The 18217-nt window shown below is 37.9% G+C and overlaps 1 protein-coding gene across 1 annotated transcript in view; it reads right to left on the bottom strand.

Moving 5' to 3' along the window:
• Window positions 1-896: 896 nt before the first annotated feature.
• The window catches only part of LOC128912368 (collagen alpha-1(XXVIII) chain-like), a 34100-nt gene continuing 16779 nt past the window's right edge, over window positions 897-18217 (bottom strand). The window contains exons 17-36 of the mRNA XM_054208140.1: window positions 17870-17938; window positions 16590-16661; window positions 15930-15998; window positions 14757-14828; window positions 13804-13872; window positions 13320-13388; window positions 11323-11391; window positions 9971-10039; window positions 9207-9275; window positions 8812-8880; window positions 8035-8103; window positions 7107-7187; window positions 6265-6300; window positions 5092-5128; window positions 4409-4966; window positions 3535-3744; window positions 2785-2868; window positions 2611-2700; window positions 1346-1534; window positions 897-904 (exon numbers count right to left, since the gene is read on the bottom strand). Of these exons, the coding sequence (XP_054064115.1) occupies window positions 897-904; window positions 1346-1534; window positions 2611-2700; window positions 2785-2868; window positions 3535-3744; window positions 4409-4966; window positions 5092-5128; window positions 6265-6300; window positions 7107-7187; window positions 8035-8103; window positions 8812-8880; window positions 9207-9275; window positions 9971-10039; window positions 11323-11391; window positions 13320-13388; window positions 13804-13872; window positions 14757-14828; window positions 15930-15998; window positions 16590-16661; window positions 17870-17938 (2058 nt within the window). The remainder of the gene's footprint in view (window positions 905-1345; window positions 1535-2610; window positions 2701-2784; window positions 2869-3534; window positions 3745-4408; window positions 4967-5091; window positions 5129-6264; window positions 6301-7106; window positions 7188-8034; window positions 8104-8811; window positions 8881-9206; window positions 9276-9970; window positions 10040-11322; window positions 11392-13319; window positions 13389-13803; window positions 13873-14756; window positions 14829-15929; window positions 15999-16589; window positions 16662-17869; window positions 17939-18217) is intronic.

The raw sequence follows: 18217 nt of genomic DNA, 5'->3' as shown, positions 1-18217 counted from the left end.
TTGGCTTGAGGCTAAATTAAATATTTTTTTTGTTGTTATGCTGAACTTACCATTTGTTCAGGAAAAAAAAAAACAACCAACCCACCCACCAAACCCACAAACCCAACCAAAAATGATCATCGGGTTTCATAATGCAGGAGTGCCTGATCTGAGATGTTCGGTTTTGTTTAAGGGCTGTGCCAGAAATCCAGTTACGCCATCAGGAGCACATTACACAGTAATTGTAATTTAGCTGTGAGGTAAGTTTTTAGTCCTATAAAGGTACCATTATCCATTCTCTGTCCTGTCAGTAAAACCATAAATGTTTTATTAGAAAAAAGCTTTTAAGTATATAAGTAATAGGAAATACATCATATACAGGCAGATATAAATGTAAAAAACAGTATGGCAGTGATGGGCAATAAACTCTATGCTTTTGATGTTTTCAACAAAAGTTTAAAAAGATTTTTAAGGAAGAAGAAAATACTAAAATGCATTTAAAAATTAGACTTGGCTTTCAGGAGATAAACGCATGTCAAGGACCACTTTGGACATGAACTAACCTAATTTACTGATGCCAGCTATTGGTATAGTTACTCATACAAATCTGTGGATATGTTTTAACTGCATTTGTCATGTATTTTGCCATCTAATGGAAACTGAGGAAAGTTTACAGACAATGGACTAAATGTAACTGTCATTGGGAAAGGTGAGCAGCTGAGCCACCTCCCTGTCTTGTGACCCAGAGGGCACGGAGGCCACAGGTTGATGCATTTGCTGTGTTTATCTGTACTGAATAAGTACGCCGCATGTAATTTGGAAATTTATATTTTATGCTTGAAATATTAAAATAGGATTTGTGGGAACACTTTCGCTTAAAAAAAGGGAGGTCTTCATTGCAAAATCCATGGCAAATATCAGATTTCTGTAACAGAGAGAAAAGAAATTACATCATTTTAATGAACAAAGATTGTTTTCCAAGGCCATATATGTAATTTAAAATGAGGTATAGTTAGTGGTTGTACAATGGTAGTATTTAAAGATCTAGGCAAAGGAAGGGCAATTATTGTGGCAAATGCTATACTGGTCTTACTATACCTTAGTAAAAAGGAAATTTTATACTCTTGATACTGCTGAAAAATTCCTATTTTGTTACATAAGAAACATTATACAATATATGCAAAAAGAATTAAAGTGAGCTTGCATAAGTAGACATTTTTTGAATTAGTGACCATATGACTTCATAATGTTAACATTCTTTAAATTAGTTAGTTTGGTTTTACATCCCATGCTGGATACTTGATAACAAACCCAAACAATCAATAGCTTCAACTTGCTTGTTATTAACGTAGGGATATATTCTTACCTCCAGAAAAAAATACACAAGCCTCTCTACATTCCTCTTCACTCTCAAAGCGGTTTGCATTTCCATCGCAGCCACCATACCAAAACTGAGCACAAGCATTGGCTTGTTTATCATAATACCATTTTATGATATAAACACGGCATGGCCCTTGATCCAGCCTTAACTTGCACCGGAGGTCCAGGATACTTTCTAAAATAAAGAAACAAAGGAGTAGAAACAATTCAGTTTGTAAAAGTCAATTGCACTGCATAGATTTTAACTTTTAAACTCTGATTTATTTTATTGTTTTTCCTTTGGGAACATTATACAGCACCTTAAGATTCACTTTTACTTCTGAAGATGTTAGCATTGAAGGCAAGTTAAAAATGCATCTCTGTAGGTCAAATAAACTGTTCCTTTACTGGCATGGTTCTAGTAACTCCAGAAATAATAGTATTATGGCTCCACAAACAATATGAATTATCAGCAGCCAGTCTTGTGAGCAATCCAGAATTGTAAGCCAAAGAGCTGTAAGCTAGTTGCATCTGCTATTTTTGAACCACAAGTACGACCATCATCCTTGTGCAGTACCTTGCTTCAGTACATTTGTTCTCTTTGTGGTGTGGGGGAAGGGGCATTGGAATAGTGAGAAGAATAGGAATCTTTAGTCTTTCTTTTGTAAGATGCTTTTGCTACTTGTCTAATACAATGGTAGTAATTATGTATGACTGCCCCTTCTAGGTTGACAAATTACCTGCTCACTGGCCCACTGTCAACTAGGACTATGTTCTCTTTTTGATGCCATCATGAGCTCTGTCTCAGGTTATAGCTGATCTTGCCTCTGCTGTAAGTGGAGCAGTGGGATTTGGAATTTGGGAAGACAAGAACTGATGAACAGGCTGGACAAGAACTGCAACTAGATCTGTTACAAAATCCTGAAATGGATTCTTTTCCACAGCACGGGCTCATGAAATCTTCAGAGTGGAACAAAATTGCGACAGGGGAGGTTTAGACTGGATATTAGGAAAAATTTTGACACTGAAAGGGTTATTAAGCATTGGAACAGGCTGCCCAGGGAAGTGGTTGAGGCACTATCCCTGGAGGTATTTAAAAGACGGGTAGACACAGTGCTTAGAGATATGGTTTAGTGATGGTTTTTGTCAGAGTTAGGTTGATGGTTGGACTCGATGATCTGAAAGGTCCCTTCCAACCTAGGCAATTCTATGATTCTAAGTTAGTATCAGGATAAGAGGGAACAAAGTGGAAAACTAGTTATGGTCTATAACCTGGTCTTGGTGTGAGCCTTGCAGTTGAAAGAGATGATGTCTTCATTTTATCCGAGGATGATGGTTTAGATGGCAATAATGGTACCACAGCTGCAGGTGAAAAGAAACAGAATGAGACATTGATTTTTGATCAGCCAAAAATGAAGATGGAGAAATGAATGATGATAAAAATACCTCTCGTGTGTACTGTTAGCAAGGATGACTGTTCTTCCTCTTCTTGTTCCTCTTCATAGGCTTCATATACTACCACAGGAGGTACTTTGGTCTGAAATAAGCATTTGATTTTCTTTGCTTTTCAGATATTGTGAAGTGTCTCAAAATGAACAAGCCCTTCATCACTTAGAGGTTTTCTAATGTTTTTCCTTACCATTTACCCTGACTTCAGCATTAAGAATGAGGATTTTAACCTCACTTGGTTGGTTTACCAGGAAGGTTGTCAATTATAAACCTGTGTTGGTTTTTTTTTAATTGACCTTTAGAAAATTTTATTTATAAATTTTAAAAGACAGACTACAATTGAGTTTAGTTACTATTCTTAGACCTAATTATTACAATGTAGTTGCATTTTAATAATGTTATGTTTCACACTTGCGCAAATATTAGTGTATTAAACACAGGACTAATAATCTTTGTAACAGTTCAGGAATAAATTAGATAACTGCCTGCGTGCCATTAGATAACTGCCTGCATGCAAATTCAGAACTCCTACTCGGAACAACCATCTCTGAGCATACCAAGTTAAAGAGCTATTAGAATACCTGTTCTGTAGAAAAGTGTGGGGAAAGTTACATATTACATCAGGCAATAGAGAAGGATATATATCTATATAGATATATAGATATATATATATATATAAAACTTCTGCTCATTAAAGCCTGCTGAATTTTCATACCGGAGTTAATGGCTGGAGAAGATCGCCTAGACTCAGAGGACTTTCTGCTGTAGATACTCCAGGTGTCTGTGCTGAAAGTGATTGTCTATTAACATTGTTGTTCTGAAGTATGTAATGTAAAGAACTTGAAGATCCTGAATGGAAAGACAGTCCACTTATGCTTGCACCATTTCCATTATGGTTATATATTAAGGTACCATGTTCATCTTCACAAAATTGGTTGACTAATTTGGACTCCAGAGCTGTTTAAAGAAAAGTAAAAAACTCATCATACTGAGAAATTCAATGCATTAGATACATAAATAATACACATGTAATCCAGTACTCCTTTGGATTATTTATATGCGTCTAAGAAGATTATTCCAGGCTCTCTGGACTATGGCTTTTATTTGTCACAAATTTGCCAGCCTTTAAGTCCTCTACATGGTACAAAATACAAAGAACTTGCCTAAAGGTGTTCATCTATCTTAGCAACAATTACTAGTTGGTAGTGGGAAAATAACTGCTTACATTGCTTATGTGAATAACCCAAGGAAAATGCGTTATTTCCCAATGGAAGTAGAATTTACCCCAGCGGGTTTGATTCTGGTTTCCAGTCCAGCAGATTTACAGTGCGTGAGCACTTAGTCAGCTTAGAAAGCTAGTTTAAGCAGCTGTTTTCCTGCACTGTAGGTGGCATTCCCCTTGATGATGGGTGATGAATTATTGCCCTATAACGTTACTCCTTAAAAGAAGGGAATCTGTTATCTCTAGGTTCCTGTTACTTTGCACCTTGTAACTAATCCTGATCAGCATCAAAACACAACATATCCCCAAAGATATGTTACACACAAAGCTTTCCCCCCTACCCGGCCCCGTTCTGAGAAGCATCAGATATAACGCAGAATAAAACTGCAATGAACGCACCTGGAAGGGTATTAAAGTCATCAATAAGATACATGTGTTCTCTGTCTGGATCTGAAGCAATCAGATTTAGTTCACGCACAAACTCGACTTGTGTTGGATCTGAAGTATTTACAATTCCTATTGCATACATTTCGATGTTTGCAGCATGAGCCTCTCGAACGACAATATCTAGTTTTACAGCTTCTCTCTTGTCTGTTTGGCCATCTGTTAGCACAATAGCTACTTTTCGCACTCCTGTTCGAGCACCAAAAAATCCTTCCTGGGTTGCTTTACGGATGGCAGTTCCCGTGTAAGTGCCTTCTCCCATGTATTGCATTTTTCTAATTGCTTGCTTAACATCCTGTTGAGTGGTATACTTGTTGAGACCAAATTCTAGCCGAACTTCTAAACTGTATAATACAAGGCCAATTCTGGTAGCATTTCTGCCTACGGTTACTCTGTCTACTAAAGCAGTTACGAAGTCTTTGATAATCTCAAAATTTTCTGGTCCCACACTCTCAGAGCTGTCGATCACAAATACAAGCTCCATAGGAATTTCCTTACATTTAACACCGCAACCTGCAAAGGAAAAATAAAAGAATAGGTCATGATGACTTGATTTGGTATCCTTGTGGAAAAGAGAAGAATGTAAATGTAATGAAGAAAAAATAGAATTTGAAATGAAAGTTTTCCTGAGTACTTACCACATATCTCTTTAATTAATTTAATTATATCTTCTCTCTGGATGTGAAAAAGTTAAATATAAAAATGTTTTACAATTTGCCTCTTTCAAATGAGGTACAATATTGACACTACCAAAGATCTTGTTTATAATGACTATCTGTGTCCTACAGGGACTTAATGAAAAAATCTTAGTGTTTAACTTTCAAACCTGACCTGCCAAGCTTGGAATGAGTTCCACATTTTACAATGAACTATTTTATGAGACATATAATTAACTTGACAACAAAGTAACACTTCTATCTAAAACAATTAACTACTGTTATTGTAAAGAATGTTTTGTGATGATTTGGTTCTCATTAAAATTTAAAGTCAGAACCCATTCATATTTTAGCATTTCAATAATACGGATATCCATTTTAAATGTATTGGGAGCGGAGAAATAGACCCAGCCTCAGGAAGCGTATTGCTTGTAGCGAGCTGGCCTATGACAGAGAGCGCCAATGCAGAATGGAATTGGGATTTGTGAACCCTTGTGTACCTGGCCCACTGTATTACCCAGCTTTCAGCAGCAAAAAAAATAAATGCTGCTGCCTTCAGAGGTGTCTGTTCAGAGAAGTGATCGCTTCTGTGACATGCAAACAGAGTGTTTCTCATTACTACAGCAATCATTTGTTGTATTTTTTGAAGTGCATGACAGGACTCATTTGGCATTAAGTCAGTCTTTCAAACACGACCTTTTGCTACTGCTGCTCAGCTTCCACCATAAACCTCAGTAGTATTTATATACTCACTAACATGCTTTACTGAAGTTGGGTCTAGCGCAGTTCAGGCTTAGCAGAAATAAAATTAAATTTATAGCATGATAGGCCATGACAAGTTTTGGTCTTTAGACTCTTAAATACTCTTAAAAAAATTTCCTGCAGCAGGTACACACCTGTGTCATCTAACGCTGACTGTAAAAGAACACGCAGGAGAAAAATACCTAAAATCACCAGGATCTTTAAATTCCATATCAGCATAAAGTAGATGAGAAAAAGTCAGAAACCTTTGTGTGGTTTCTTTCTATATTATTGCTGAGATAACTTCTAGTCAAAAAGCTTTTTCCAAAATAATTACCACAGGATACATTTCATCTGATAGTATCTTTGTTTGTATCCTGCTGTAATGGGATTTAAATAATGGAGTTTGCTTACTGTTAGGCCTTGCTCTCCCTTTGGTCCAGTTTTGCCCTGTAACAGCAATTGTTAATTAAGCTACTGCAATTAGTTAGTAACATTGTAATTCAGAATATGACTTCATCAATACCATTATTAGAATAATATGTGGCCAACAAGAACTTTGGCTAGAAAAAGTAGTGTTCTTGTGATATTACCTTGTGCAGGCAGTATCTACGGTCTCCTAAGGTGGTGAGGCTTTTGTGGGAATTGGATGACCTCAAGTCTCCCACTGAATCACTGATTAGAAAGGGAGAACCTGTGCAGAGCTTTCCTGTCTACCATGTTGTGTCTGGTTCCTTTCTCATGAGACTGTATACCTGCCTGACATCCTGGGATGATCAGAATTCTGCTTCATCATATGTGAGTCTAATAGGGCCAGCGTTAGGGCAAGAACGGCGATGGTGTTCATGTATCCCTACTTAATAGTATGCAAATGTCAGAATAGAAGGGCACCACATTTTGCTTTCCAGCTTTTGGGGACCTGCCCATCAGCAGAAGTTACCATCTTGCCTCCCTTCATCAGTTCATCAGCTTTGAGGGAAAGTCTGAGCTACAGTTACTTGGTAGCCATAGAATAGAATTGCATTCTTTTGTCTTAAAACATCGCAATTGTCTTTCACTGCCTTAAGAAAGAAACCACTTCTGTGGCAAGTGGCATATTGAGCATGGAAATGTCTTCTTTATGCTTTTAAAGGTTTTCACAGTTTGTTTCTTAAGTATTTCAGATTATATGCAGTTAAACAGGAAGAAGAACACACGATCCAGCTTTATTTTTAAGCAGTTTAAGAAAACAGATGATAAGAAACAGAGTTACTCACAGGTTCTCCAGATAAACCAGGGTCACCCACATCACCTTTTTCTCCTTTTTTCCCCTTTTCACCTGTAGCTCCTCGATCTCCCTTTAAAACCATGTTGGTGAGCAGATAGAAAGTATAAGTCAGTTTTTATTACACTTTTCACATTTCTCTCTAGCTACCTTTGTTGAGTTTACCTTCAGCTTCTGACATGAGTTAGAAATCTTTGTTAGAGATCATTTACATCAATTGGTATTTGCGAATTTTTCGAATAACTTGTAGTATTGGCTAAGCGTTTTTATGGGAAAAAATAGCTGAAGCAGTTTGAACAATGAACCATCTCAAACAAGTACACACCGACAGAGTGGTTGCACGGGATATTGCATGATGGAAATTATTATCTGTGTCTGAGAAAAATAAGGTAACAGTAGGGAAATTGAGAAGAAAGGCAAGGATATAGTTGTAATGAATAATGGGAATATCACTCTCAGAGATCTTTTGGCCCAGAAAAGTTGTTTGGAATAGCAATCAGAGGACTAGTGCCTCCTGGTTTGATTTTTAGTAGGCTATGGGGCTTTGTACAGCCTTTCCGAGCCAATGTGATCACATCCAAAAACTGTTTCGAACCCACATTTCTCTTTTTCTTAACATTTGATGTAGTCCCCGAATTTTGCATAGCGGGTGGGTAAATGAAAGGCACTGATATTAAATGTAATATCTGTATTTCTTCTAATTGCAGTAGAAGATAAGCCTCATATGATATTAAAATAAGCAACACTGAAAGAGATGCTGCTATAAAATATTTAAACAATGACATGAGTGACTGGGGTTTTCCCAAATCCCCATTCCCTTTTCACAGAATTCACATGGCTTCAATGAGAGCTGACTGTAATGAGCATTTCCAGTATGTTGGCTTTGGTCTAGGAAATTATCTCTGATTTAGATACCATACCTTCTGTCCCAAAAGCCCTTCTCCAGGGGGACCTCGTGGTCCTGGCATTCCTTGAATTCCTTGTTCCCCCTAATAATAATCCAGGTAGTGATATTAACCCTTTGTAATCATTGATCATGCATTCATTTTAAATGTTCAAAGAGAAAGTGTTTCAAACTGTATTTTAACAAGTGTCTTGAGGCACCTGAGACAATGTAGTAGCTAGCTTGTGTTTCCCAAATATTTCACCAATATGTCTACTCTAAAGTTATGTAATGTTGAAAACCTGCATGATCATTATTGGTTCTAATTCTACTGTTCCCTCTTTCCATCCCATTTTATTCCTTCTCATTCTCCCTTTCTTATTTCTGTCTTTGGAGTCTCTCTCATCTGATCTATGCTTTGGGTAAAAGTGCATATTACAGAGAAAAAATAATATTACACATAGATTCAGGATGGAGACTGTTTCTTTCCCATAGGTGGTAGTTCATGTAACTACTTCAGACTGTCTCTGCAGGCATAAGAGTTGTGGAAGAGGGAAAGTTTTTAATTTTGTACGGCTATCTTTCACTGATAAAAGATGCCCCTGCTTCCCTCTCCCTCAATACACACCCCCTTGGGCTTGTTGTTTACAGCAGTAGAGTCAGAACATACTTTGTCGGGGCTCATGTTATCCTTCTTATTTTCTAGCCTGAGGCTCTCCTCATATAGGGAACAATGTGAAATCTCCTTAACACTGTGGCGATCAGATTGACCACTCAACACAGCTTAAATATTAAAGACACTGAGTCTTTTTACCTTAATTCCTTGAATACCTTCACCAGGAGGTCCCAGAGAGCCAGGTGGCCCTGGGCGTCCTATGGTTCCCTAGAGAGAAACCCTGCATAAGTTAAATACAAGATTCATAATAAAAATACACAATAAATTGTTATACCACCATCTGATTTCTTGACCATCCTCTACCAAATCAATGTCTTTTTATAAATAGTGAGAATAAGATTGCTGTAGCTGACAAACACTCTTTTTATCCTTTACTGGGTTATTAAAATCAAGTTTATACTTCAAAGGAGTCACTCAGGGGGTAATGCTCATTGAAGCATTGAACATGAATCACCTTGCTGATAGATATACACTGCATTGAAGGATGGATTGGAAAATAGACAATGGGAGACATGATTGTTTAAATGGCTTACTTTTGGTCCTGGCAGGCCTTCTCCTGGGGGACCTGGGAGACCAATTGGTCCTCGACTACCTGGATCACCCTGAAAGTCGATACTTTAAAAAATAAGTAGTGAATACCAAAGTTTAATTTATCTTTAGAATTCCCGCATCTGTTGTACTCAAATGGGACAAAGAGAGGAGAATTATTGAACAGCATAGTACAAGCCTAAACAATGCTAACCCATGATTACTGCAGGCAGTCCAAGAATGTTATTTGGGGTAAACACTGACTAGTAGTCTAAACATAGTCAAGACATGTACAGTCAATTATGCAATAGTCACACAGGAATAACAATTACCATATCATAAAATGAACTCCAGGTTCCCCAAAACAGCAACAACAAAAAGTTTTTGCTTGCTGCCTGTCAATTGAATCAGACTCTGTGCTCATATTGGCACTGTTCTAGCCTTTTTCCTATCAGTGCCTTCAGACAGCTAGGCATTTGAGGTGAGTAGAAAAAAGATGTATGTCCTTTTAAGAGAGATTAAGCATATTTAAATAGCTGTAGTCAATCCTTGAATTGCCTGTATAGATCCAGTAATCCTGTAATCAGCATCAGCATGAGTTCTGAAGTGAAGCTTGAAGATCTTCTATGGGATCTACCTTTTATATACTGACAAGTAAGTTAAAGCTGGATTTAAAAGGTATTTTGACTGTGACCTATGGGTAGGAATTATATCTGCATGAAGAAGAGTACACACACGCATTTGCTTTTCTAGATGTTAAGGTCTGTACCTTAGGTCCTGGTAATCCAACTCCATCTGGGCCTTGTTCACCAGGAATCCCAGGAAGGCCTGGCAAGCCCTGAAATTGTATGCACAGACAGAATATTAATTTAATTTACAGCTATATTGAATATACACTTTTGTTAACATTAATATGGTAGTATCTTGAATATATTGTCTCTTAGTGGGATCACTGTGGTCTACAATTAGTTAAATTCTACTCTGATAAGCCAGAAGTGGTGCCACTGGCATTTGCATGTATGTTGCACGTCATGCAGGAGGCTGTCATGTGTTTGAAGACAGAGGAGTCTGATCTGGAGAGGCAAGTACAGAAGCAATTCTGCATTGGATTGCACAAAAATATCAAAGTATTATAAATTCAATTCCAATTTCCGTTTTGACATTCATTAATTTTTATTCCTCCATGTGGCAATTGCATGCACTTTTACTGTTTTCTTTAGCACAGATAACTGCTAGTATATCACCAAACTCCCTACCTCTAGCCAGCAATCTTCCTGTGACTTCCTTAGTGCAAAAGCATGTAACTGCCAGGGCTGGTGGGGCACACCGTTGAGCAGACTAGATATGTGAGGCCAGTGCTGCATACAGGTGCAAGGAAAGGAGAGGAAGGAGCCTTTTCTCTTGGTTTCATAGAATCATAGAATCATAGAGTGGTTTGGGTTGGAAGGGACCTTAAAGATCATCTAGTTCCAAACCTCCTGCCGTGGGCAGGGACATCTCCCACTAGACCAGGTTGTTCAAAGCCCCACCCAGCCTGGCCTTGAACACCTCCAGGGATGGGTCATATCTACCAGTAAAGACGTCTGTAAAGGACTGTAGATCAAACAATTCTTTGCCACACCTTCAACAAACTGATGAACAAAACTGAGGATGATTTGATCTTCTGGCTCTTTGGACAGTAGTTGCTTTTTAGGTGGTTCTGGATGATAGTGTTGCCCTGAGTTCTCACCCGTGTATGTAGACACAGCTGCTTAGCTGGGCTGTATTCTCTTGTTTGGGAATAAATTTTGTATGGTTGGACAGAAGACAGTATCCTACATCAAGATATTGCGGGAACTGATTGAAACATCAGTGATACCATAGAAAAGAAAGAGCCCCACTTGGGATATGTTACATTGTGTAATCAGGAGGAGTGGAGGAGACGGAAGGTCTTGGACTATTTCAGAGGGAGATTTCTTTTTCCTTCTATGCTGAAATGCATTTCCACAGTTGAGGAGCCTTTTTAGGCTCTTAGACCAGCAAATCTTTCCTAGTATGTCAGCCATGCAGGCTAATCACTTTGATGTAGTACTTATTTGTTCCCAATTCACATTAAAAAAAAAATATTGTCTATAAACTTACAGGTGGGCCAGGATAACCATCTCCTTTTGGCCCAAAGGGCCCAGGGGGTCCTGGAAGACCTCGTTCACCCTGAAGAAGAAAGGAAAAACAGCTGAGGTTAATGCCAATACAATTGCTAGCAGAAAATTTTCCATGAAAGTGAAACTTCTTTGGCAAATATACTGTAAGTTGATTTTATCTGTCTGTCTGTCTATCTGCTAAGGTATTTTACTATGTGAATGATTATTGTAGGTTATTAATCCTGGACTAAAACTGGGATACTTAATAGTGCTGAGGATTTACAGAACCTTTCACTTCTAAGTGACTAATCTGAATCCTTTTGAAGAGTTGTCTGTTGTCATTTGTGGTCTACATATAAGAAGGAACCACTTCAGTTGCATTCCCCATATTTTTATCATGATTACTATTATTCCAGCTTTGGGGATACTGGGCCCAAACTGACAGAGAGCCAGAAGTGTAGCATGGGAACGGAATTACTTAGTAGCTACTTTACGTAATTCTTAAAATTGAAGATAGATAAACTGCTGCAGAGCATTGGGAAAACTATATCTGCTGCACATGCTGTATCTTTGTATGGTGAGACAAAGGATTTAGGGCAGGGGACAACAGTGGTTTGTGTGGCCAATTTAAAAATGTTGTTTTCTATCAGAAGGTTCCTGTCTGGTTTTATTGTTGCAGAACTGTATTTTCCTATAATGACGTGGAACCTCATTAAAGCTCCTTTCATGTATCCAGGTGGCTGGAGTATCTCAGGAACAGATTTACAAGGGAAACTAAGAGGACTTTAACCCTCCCAGCCATAGTGAATGGTGCACTGAGTTGCTCAGAGTTACAGCTGGATGGATGATCAAGATTGTGTTTGTCCCTGTAGCTACCCAAAATATGGGCATGCATAACAGTGGCAAGCAAAGGCCCATGCAAAAATAATTTTAAAAAATGAGACTGTAAAAGGTTTTACCCTGCACAGCTTAGTGCAGGTGTGTGTCTGAGAGCAAAGCAACAGCAAAACTACTAATACTGACAAAGACAGCAAAAAGTGAAGAACGTAGTCACAGAAACATGTAGTGTCGCCCAAATGAAAGAGCTTCAGGGGCTCAAAGCTGAGGGAGAGAGACTTGCAACTGTGAGCAAAGGACCTGCTTCCTGTTGGTTGATTCCTGTTGGATTCCCAGAAATAGGACAACCCGCAGTTCTCTGAATTAACTGGACTGTACCAGAAAAGTACGTGATTCCATCATCATCATCTCCTCCTGATGAAAATGAATTCAAGGATCTTGAAAACCACCAACTGATCAAAAAGGGATGGAGATTGTTACATGTTTCTCATCCTTCTGTAACTGTATTCAGTTCAGTGAAAGAACAAGGGATAAGGCCTATCATCAAAAGTACTGTCAAATTCACTAAGTAAATCCAGTTGATTTTGAGAAACATAGGTTTATATGTCCCAAGTTTCTTGGAATGAAGAGCAGTTTACGAAAGTTGAATCTAGGTAACGCTGAGGCAATACTAGCGAAGTGCTAGATTAGAGTCCTTAGAAATTAGCTACTTGTTCATGTTCTTCCACTACTTACGGCATCTCTTCTTACATTGCCAGTTTGGCCCTGGTCCTGAGATCTTTTTGGAATCTGTGGGTTACCCTGTGTCAATGTTAGCAATGAAGCAAAGGAGCCTGGCTGAGAAAAAATAACTGTGCTTGACAGGTAAGCTGCTGTAAGCACATAAATCAGGTGCACTCTCTGTATTGACCCCTCATCAGTTAAACCCAGTTATTTTTCTGGTTCTCTGCCACCTGAAAGCTTATGGTTCGTGGAGTCTGGAAGATTGACCGTCCATGGTTTTCTGGCTCTGCAAATGCTTATACTCTGCCAGTGTGGTACGACATACATGTTAAGAACTGTGGAACACTTGGCAATCCTAGGCGGCTTGCTGTTGCTTCACTGAAATCCTGCCTTATTTTACAGTTCTATCAGAAATTAGTTTACCAATTTGGGAGCTACCTTTGCCCCAGGAAGCCCAAAACCTGGTTCTCCAATTGGTCCAGCAAGACCAGGTAACCCAATGTCACCCTGCAATGAAGAAAATATATACTCTAGTTACGTATTTTATTAAATACCAATTACAGACTGTGGTTTTGGATTTCTGTTATAGAAATTTATATATATCAAATGTAATGGCTAATTTTATTTATTGCTATTGCAATCATTAAACACCAAAAGTGGAAGAAAGAAAAATATTTTGATATCGAAGGTTATCCAAAACGAAGAAATGACCATAGGTAGGCCACACCTCAAGCTGGCATACAGTTAATACCAGGGCATAATGATAACTAAACTGGATACAATTGATATTTCTGTTCATAGGAAAGAAGAAGTTTTAGTTTACCTCATAAGGCTGAAGTTATTTACATAAATAATAGCATGGCCGCCTTCACAGTTTTCACTCTGTGTTTATAAGCACTAGGAGCTGGAGTGTGGATATTACCTTTGGTCCAGGCACAGCTCTTCCAGGCGGGCCTGGCATTCCAGGACGTCCTGGCACACCAGGCTCTCCCTGCAGTGAAGGAAGGAGAGCAAAAATGATGGATTTTTCTGAAAGTGAGCATGAACATCTCATAGAGAAAACATTTATGCAATAATTTATAATATTCCATTGAAATTCTATTAGAATTTCTAATATTCTGTTCTATATGGAGTGAAATCTATCTGAAGAACTGATAACAAGCATAGTTCTGATTTCTTGATGGAAATGAGGTTCTTGTCTGTCACTGAACAAATATATGTTATTAGAAATCCCTTTCTTGGTGTATTTGAGACTTGGTCCAGCACATCCAGCACTCAAGGCTTCCTGCACAGCAGTGTAGGTATACTGAAAACACTTCCTCTGTCAGAGTAAGTAGATTTTTTTTTTAAATAGTTCTTTCAGTGTACTTTTTAACCCCTTTTTGTTTTCCTCTTATGTGTAAATACACACGCTTGTGTCTATAAATAGCAAAAGACTTAATAAGAAACTGGAGGAGATACCTGGAGTCGCCCTTCTCTCACTTTCAATGAGTACGGAGTATTTGAATAGAAACTCTATATCCATAAAAGAATATAATCCGTGAGTCAGTGTAAGGGAAAATAAGGTCCTGTCACACATGTATATGCCATACTCCATACTATCTTCCCAAGTATTTCGGCATAAAAATACCAATATTAGTCCAAACTGACAGGGAAGCAATATGATAAATGCAACTTAATAAAAACAATTTTAAAAAATGCTTCTAGATGTTTATAAGGATCATGGTCTGTCTTGCTAAGAGAAGCCTTAGCTGAACTTTTTTTTAAATTATTTTTTAAGAAGCAAGTTCATTCTGGGACATTTTTTTCTGAGCTTTAGAACAAAGCACAGCTTTGGGGGGCTATTTTACACACATAATGTGGTAATAAACGTACTTTAGCTCCAGCAGGTCCAGGCACTCCTGTTGGTCCTGTTAATCCACGTATTCCTCTCTGACCTTGATCTCCCTACGAAAATTGAGCGCATACTTTAAAAAAGTAAGAACCAAAAGGAATCTTAAAGACTGCGTCCTTGCAGCTGAAAAATCAAGTTAAGTAATTATGTGAAAAAGATACTAAGAGAGATAATCAAAACAGGAAAAGACAATTCGCTCAAAAGTATTTTTTTTTTATTCGAAGCAAATAGGGCCAATCAGTTGACATGATGCCCTCTCTGATTGATCAGCATATATTTCTGGACAGAAAAAGCTAAGGATAGTGTAAAGTTTGTAAAGGCATAACTGCTATTTAAGCATATTATTAGACTGTAATAATTATAAAGAAATGAAACAGCTATGAGTCCAGAATAATTCTGAAAAAGTTCCAATACAGTAATTAATTTTATTGCTGCATCATGTTCTCTGCATGTATTCCCCACCAAAGTAATATGAAAACAGGTGGATGCCTTGATTTTCCTTTCTACACTGTTTTTTAGCCCTTCCAGCTTCTTGCCATTGTGATACTTACTTAATATCTTTATTTTTCTTCTATTTTGACATTTAATCTCCACTTACTTAATATCTTTATTTCTCTTCTATTTTGACATTTAATCTCTCTATGACTTGTCCAATGTCTTGGACAACTATTCCAGCAATTTCCAGTGTCTTTATTTCACAGGATACAGATGCTGATACGAGAAACCGTAATTCTCCATCTGTGAATCAGTATAGAATACCAGTGCAAGACCCAGAACCTAAAAGATCCGACCCAGTTATTTCTAAGAGAAGTAGGATTCCCAGTTAGCTCTTTGTGAACTTCTTGGACCAGATACTACCACAGGCACTGGAAATTGTGAGCCACTGAACTGTTGTGCTCTCATTTAAAAAAAAAAAAAATTATGGAAAAGATTTTCTGGGTGGTCTTTTTTTAACTTCACTATTTAAAAAGTTGTTGTTTTAGGCTGAGGCTGGAATAAACTCTGCAGTTAACCACTTCTAGAAGCAATCATTTACCTATTCCTTGAGGTATATTTTTTCATTACTTATAGTAGACCAAAAAAGAGAAAGCTTTGACAAACCTATTCCTAGAACATTCCAATTTTGAATGTCACCTTTAGTAAGAAATTCTCACCTTTTCCCCCTGTATTCCAATCCCTGGAGCACCTTCAGGACCTCTAAGACCAGGTAACCCTGGTTCACCCTGGAATAGAAACATCAAAGCAGCATTTCGGAGTGCTGCATAAACATGGTGCAAAATCAACTCTGTATGCACTTGAATAAGCTCATTAATATCACAGACCTTTTAGAGTCAATGGCAAGACTCCCACTGATGTCAGCAGGTCCAAGATCTTCTTCCCATATTACAATTACTATTATAAAACTTTGGGTGGAATGCGTGAAGTGGCATGTTTCCTTAGTCATGGCTGAACACTCTGAGTATATAATTTTTAAATTAATGGGGTTTCTGATTCTAGGAAAATACCATGATCGGGAGGCTACAAAAGGTTGCCTGTAGCCATTTTACTGGTTTTCCTTCTGAGTTGCAGGGCATTTGGTGGATTAAAAAGAGCAAACAACTGTAAACAAGATAAGACAATCTCCTACCTAAAAAAAAAAAAGGAAAAAGAAAAGTTTTCCCCAAAAAAGTATGCTTGAAAAAGAATTTTTTTCACTGAAAAATGTGCTATTTTTCTCCTTGTCCATGAACACTCTCTCTTCTATATTTCAGCAAGGTAGAACAGTAGGAAAGCTTGGAGGGAAGCAAGTAGATTGAAGAGAGAGATGAACCAACCTTTTGTCCTGGGGCTCCATCTTCTCCTGGAAGACCAGGCAGACCTGCGAGTCCTGAAGGGCCTGGCTCACCCTGACATCAATAAAAAGTAAGTCCTTCTATTAATTGCAGGCTTGGTACTATTCTTTCTCTGAATCAAGGAAATCTATTTTAAAAAGTTTACTGAACTGTATATATATTTAGAGCAAACATTTATGCATATGAACCCGAATCTTGCAGGTTTTTTATAAAGACAACCCTCATGTATCTGGAACTATCCTACCGTGTGATTATTTGAACTGTGCATTTTATCTATGCAATTAATATTATTAGCTATTAATGCTCCAACTAATTCTTAAAAAATAATGCCATCATTTCATTAAGTGGCACCATTTGAAGTAAGTATCAGATAGAGCTGACTGTGACATGATGATTGACATCTTGCTGGTGAATATCCATACAAATCTATTAATGGCAGTGGAATTGTCATCAGCTGAGTTTCAAGAGGCTGGCCTGGTTTTAGATCAAATGGGATTATTTGAGGTCAAATGGGTTCACTCAGCGTTACCATATTTTGTGAAATTAAAAAAAGAAGTGGAATAGTTTCTTGCCTTTTCCAACCCCTGTCTCAAATCCCTAACAAACCAGAGCAAAACCAGGACAGCCCTGTGCCTTTCCACTATCACAAAAGTATCTATTCCCATATTTGATGTTAATCTGGCTGTTAATGACGTAGGGACTGGTTAATATCTTAGTCACTTTAGCACTAAGATAATCTGGTTACAGCTTCCTCTCCTCTAAGCAAGTGTGCTTTCTGTCTAGTAGCACAGCTTGTTTTTCATATGAAGGTGTGAGGATGTAGCTGCTGCTCTGTTCATGTCCTATCTTGTGTGAAAAGGGAAGGACCACCTCAAAAAACACTTCTCAGTGCTTTTTTTCACCAGTTCTGGTGGTAGCTCAGCTTACACTGGGGACTGCGAGTTCTGGCAACTGTTTAATATTCTGGATGGTTTTCTGGACAGAGCTATAGGTGAGTTGTATGCCAACACTGACTTGAGTGTGGGGCAGGCATGTGGAAAATTTCAGTCACAATAAATCTTCCTACTTTTGTACAGAACTGGTGTATTTAAAACGTTCCCATTTCTAGAATTTGTTGAAAGTCTGTGTTAAAAATTTTAAAGACTAAGAACCTAAATTTTATTTCTAAAGCTATTTTTGTCTACAGAAAAGATACTCAAGAAACACAAACTTCAAATCCAAATAAATAAATAAGTTAAATAATTCCTCTATTAACAATGTACCTTAGAACCAGGTTCTCCAATACCTCTTTCTCCTGGCACTCCAGTCTCTCCTGGCAAGCCTTGTTCACCCTTAAGTAGAAATTATTTTTTAACAGTGTTATCATGGAAAAATATAAAAGCATATTCTTGGTTGCTTATATTTAAAGAAAGATTAGTGTGATATTGTCTTTAGTATGATGTATTAAACCCTTGGTCACAAAGACTGGGGGTCTGCAGCTTGTTTTGAGCTGTCACCAAAAAGTTGTCTGTGGAAATGATTCATGCTGTAAATCTATAATTACATGTCCCTCTGAATGTTTCCCGCCAAAGTAGCTGATATTTCAGGAGTCTATCTGACATCCACAGACA

The sequence above is a fragment of the Rissa tridactyla genome, chromosome 7 (genome assembly GCF_028500815.1).
Source record: "Rissa tridactyla isolate bRisTri1 chromosome 7, bRisTri1.patW.cur.20221130, whole genome shotgun sequence".
NCBI classification, from domain to species: domain Eukaryota; kingdom Metazoa; phylum Chordata; class Aves; order Charadriiformes; family Laridae; genus Rissa; species Rissa tridactyla.
Note: the sequence above shows the minus strand (reverse complement) of the source record. Positions and strands in the feature narration are given on the sequence as shown.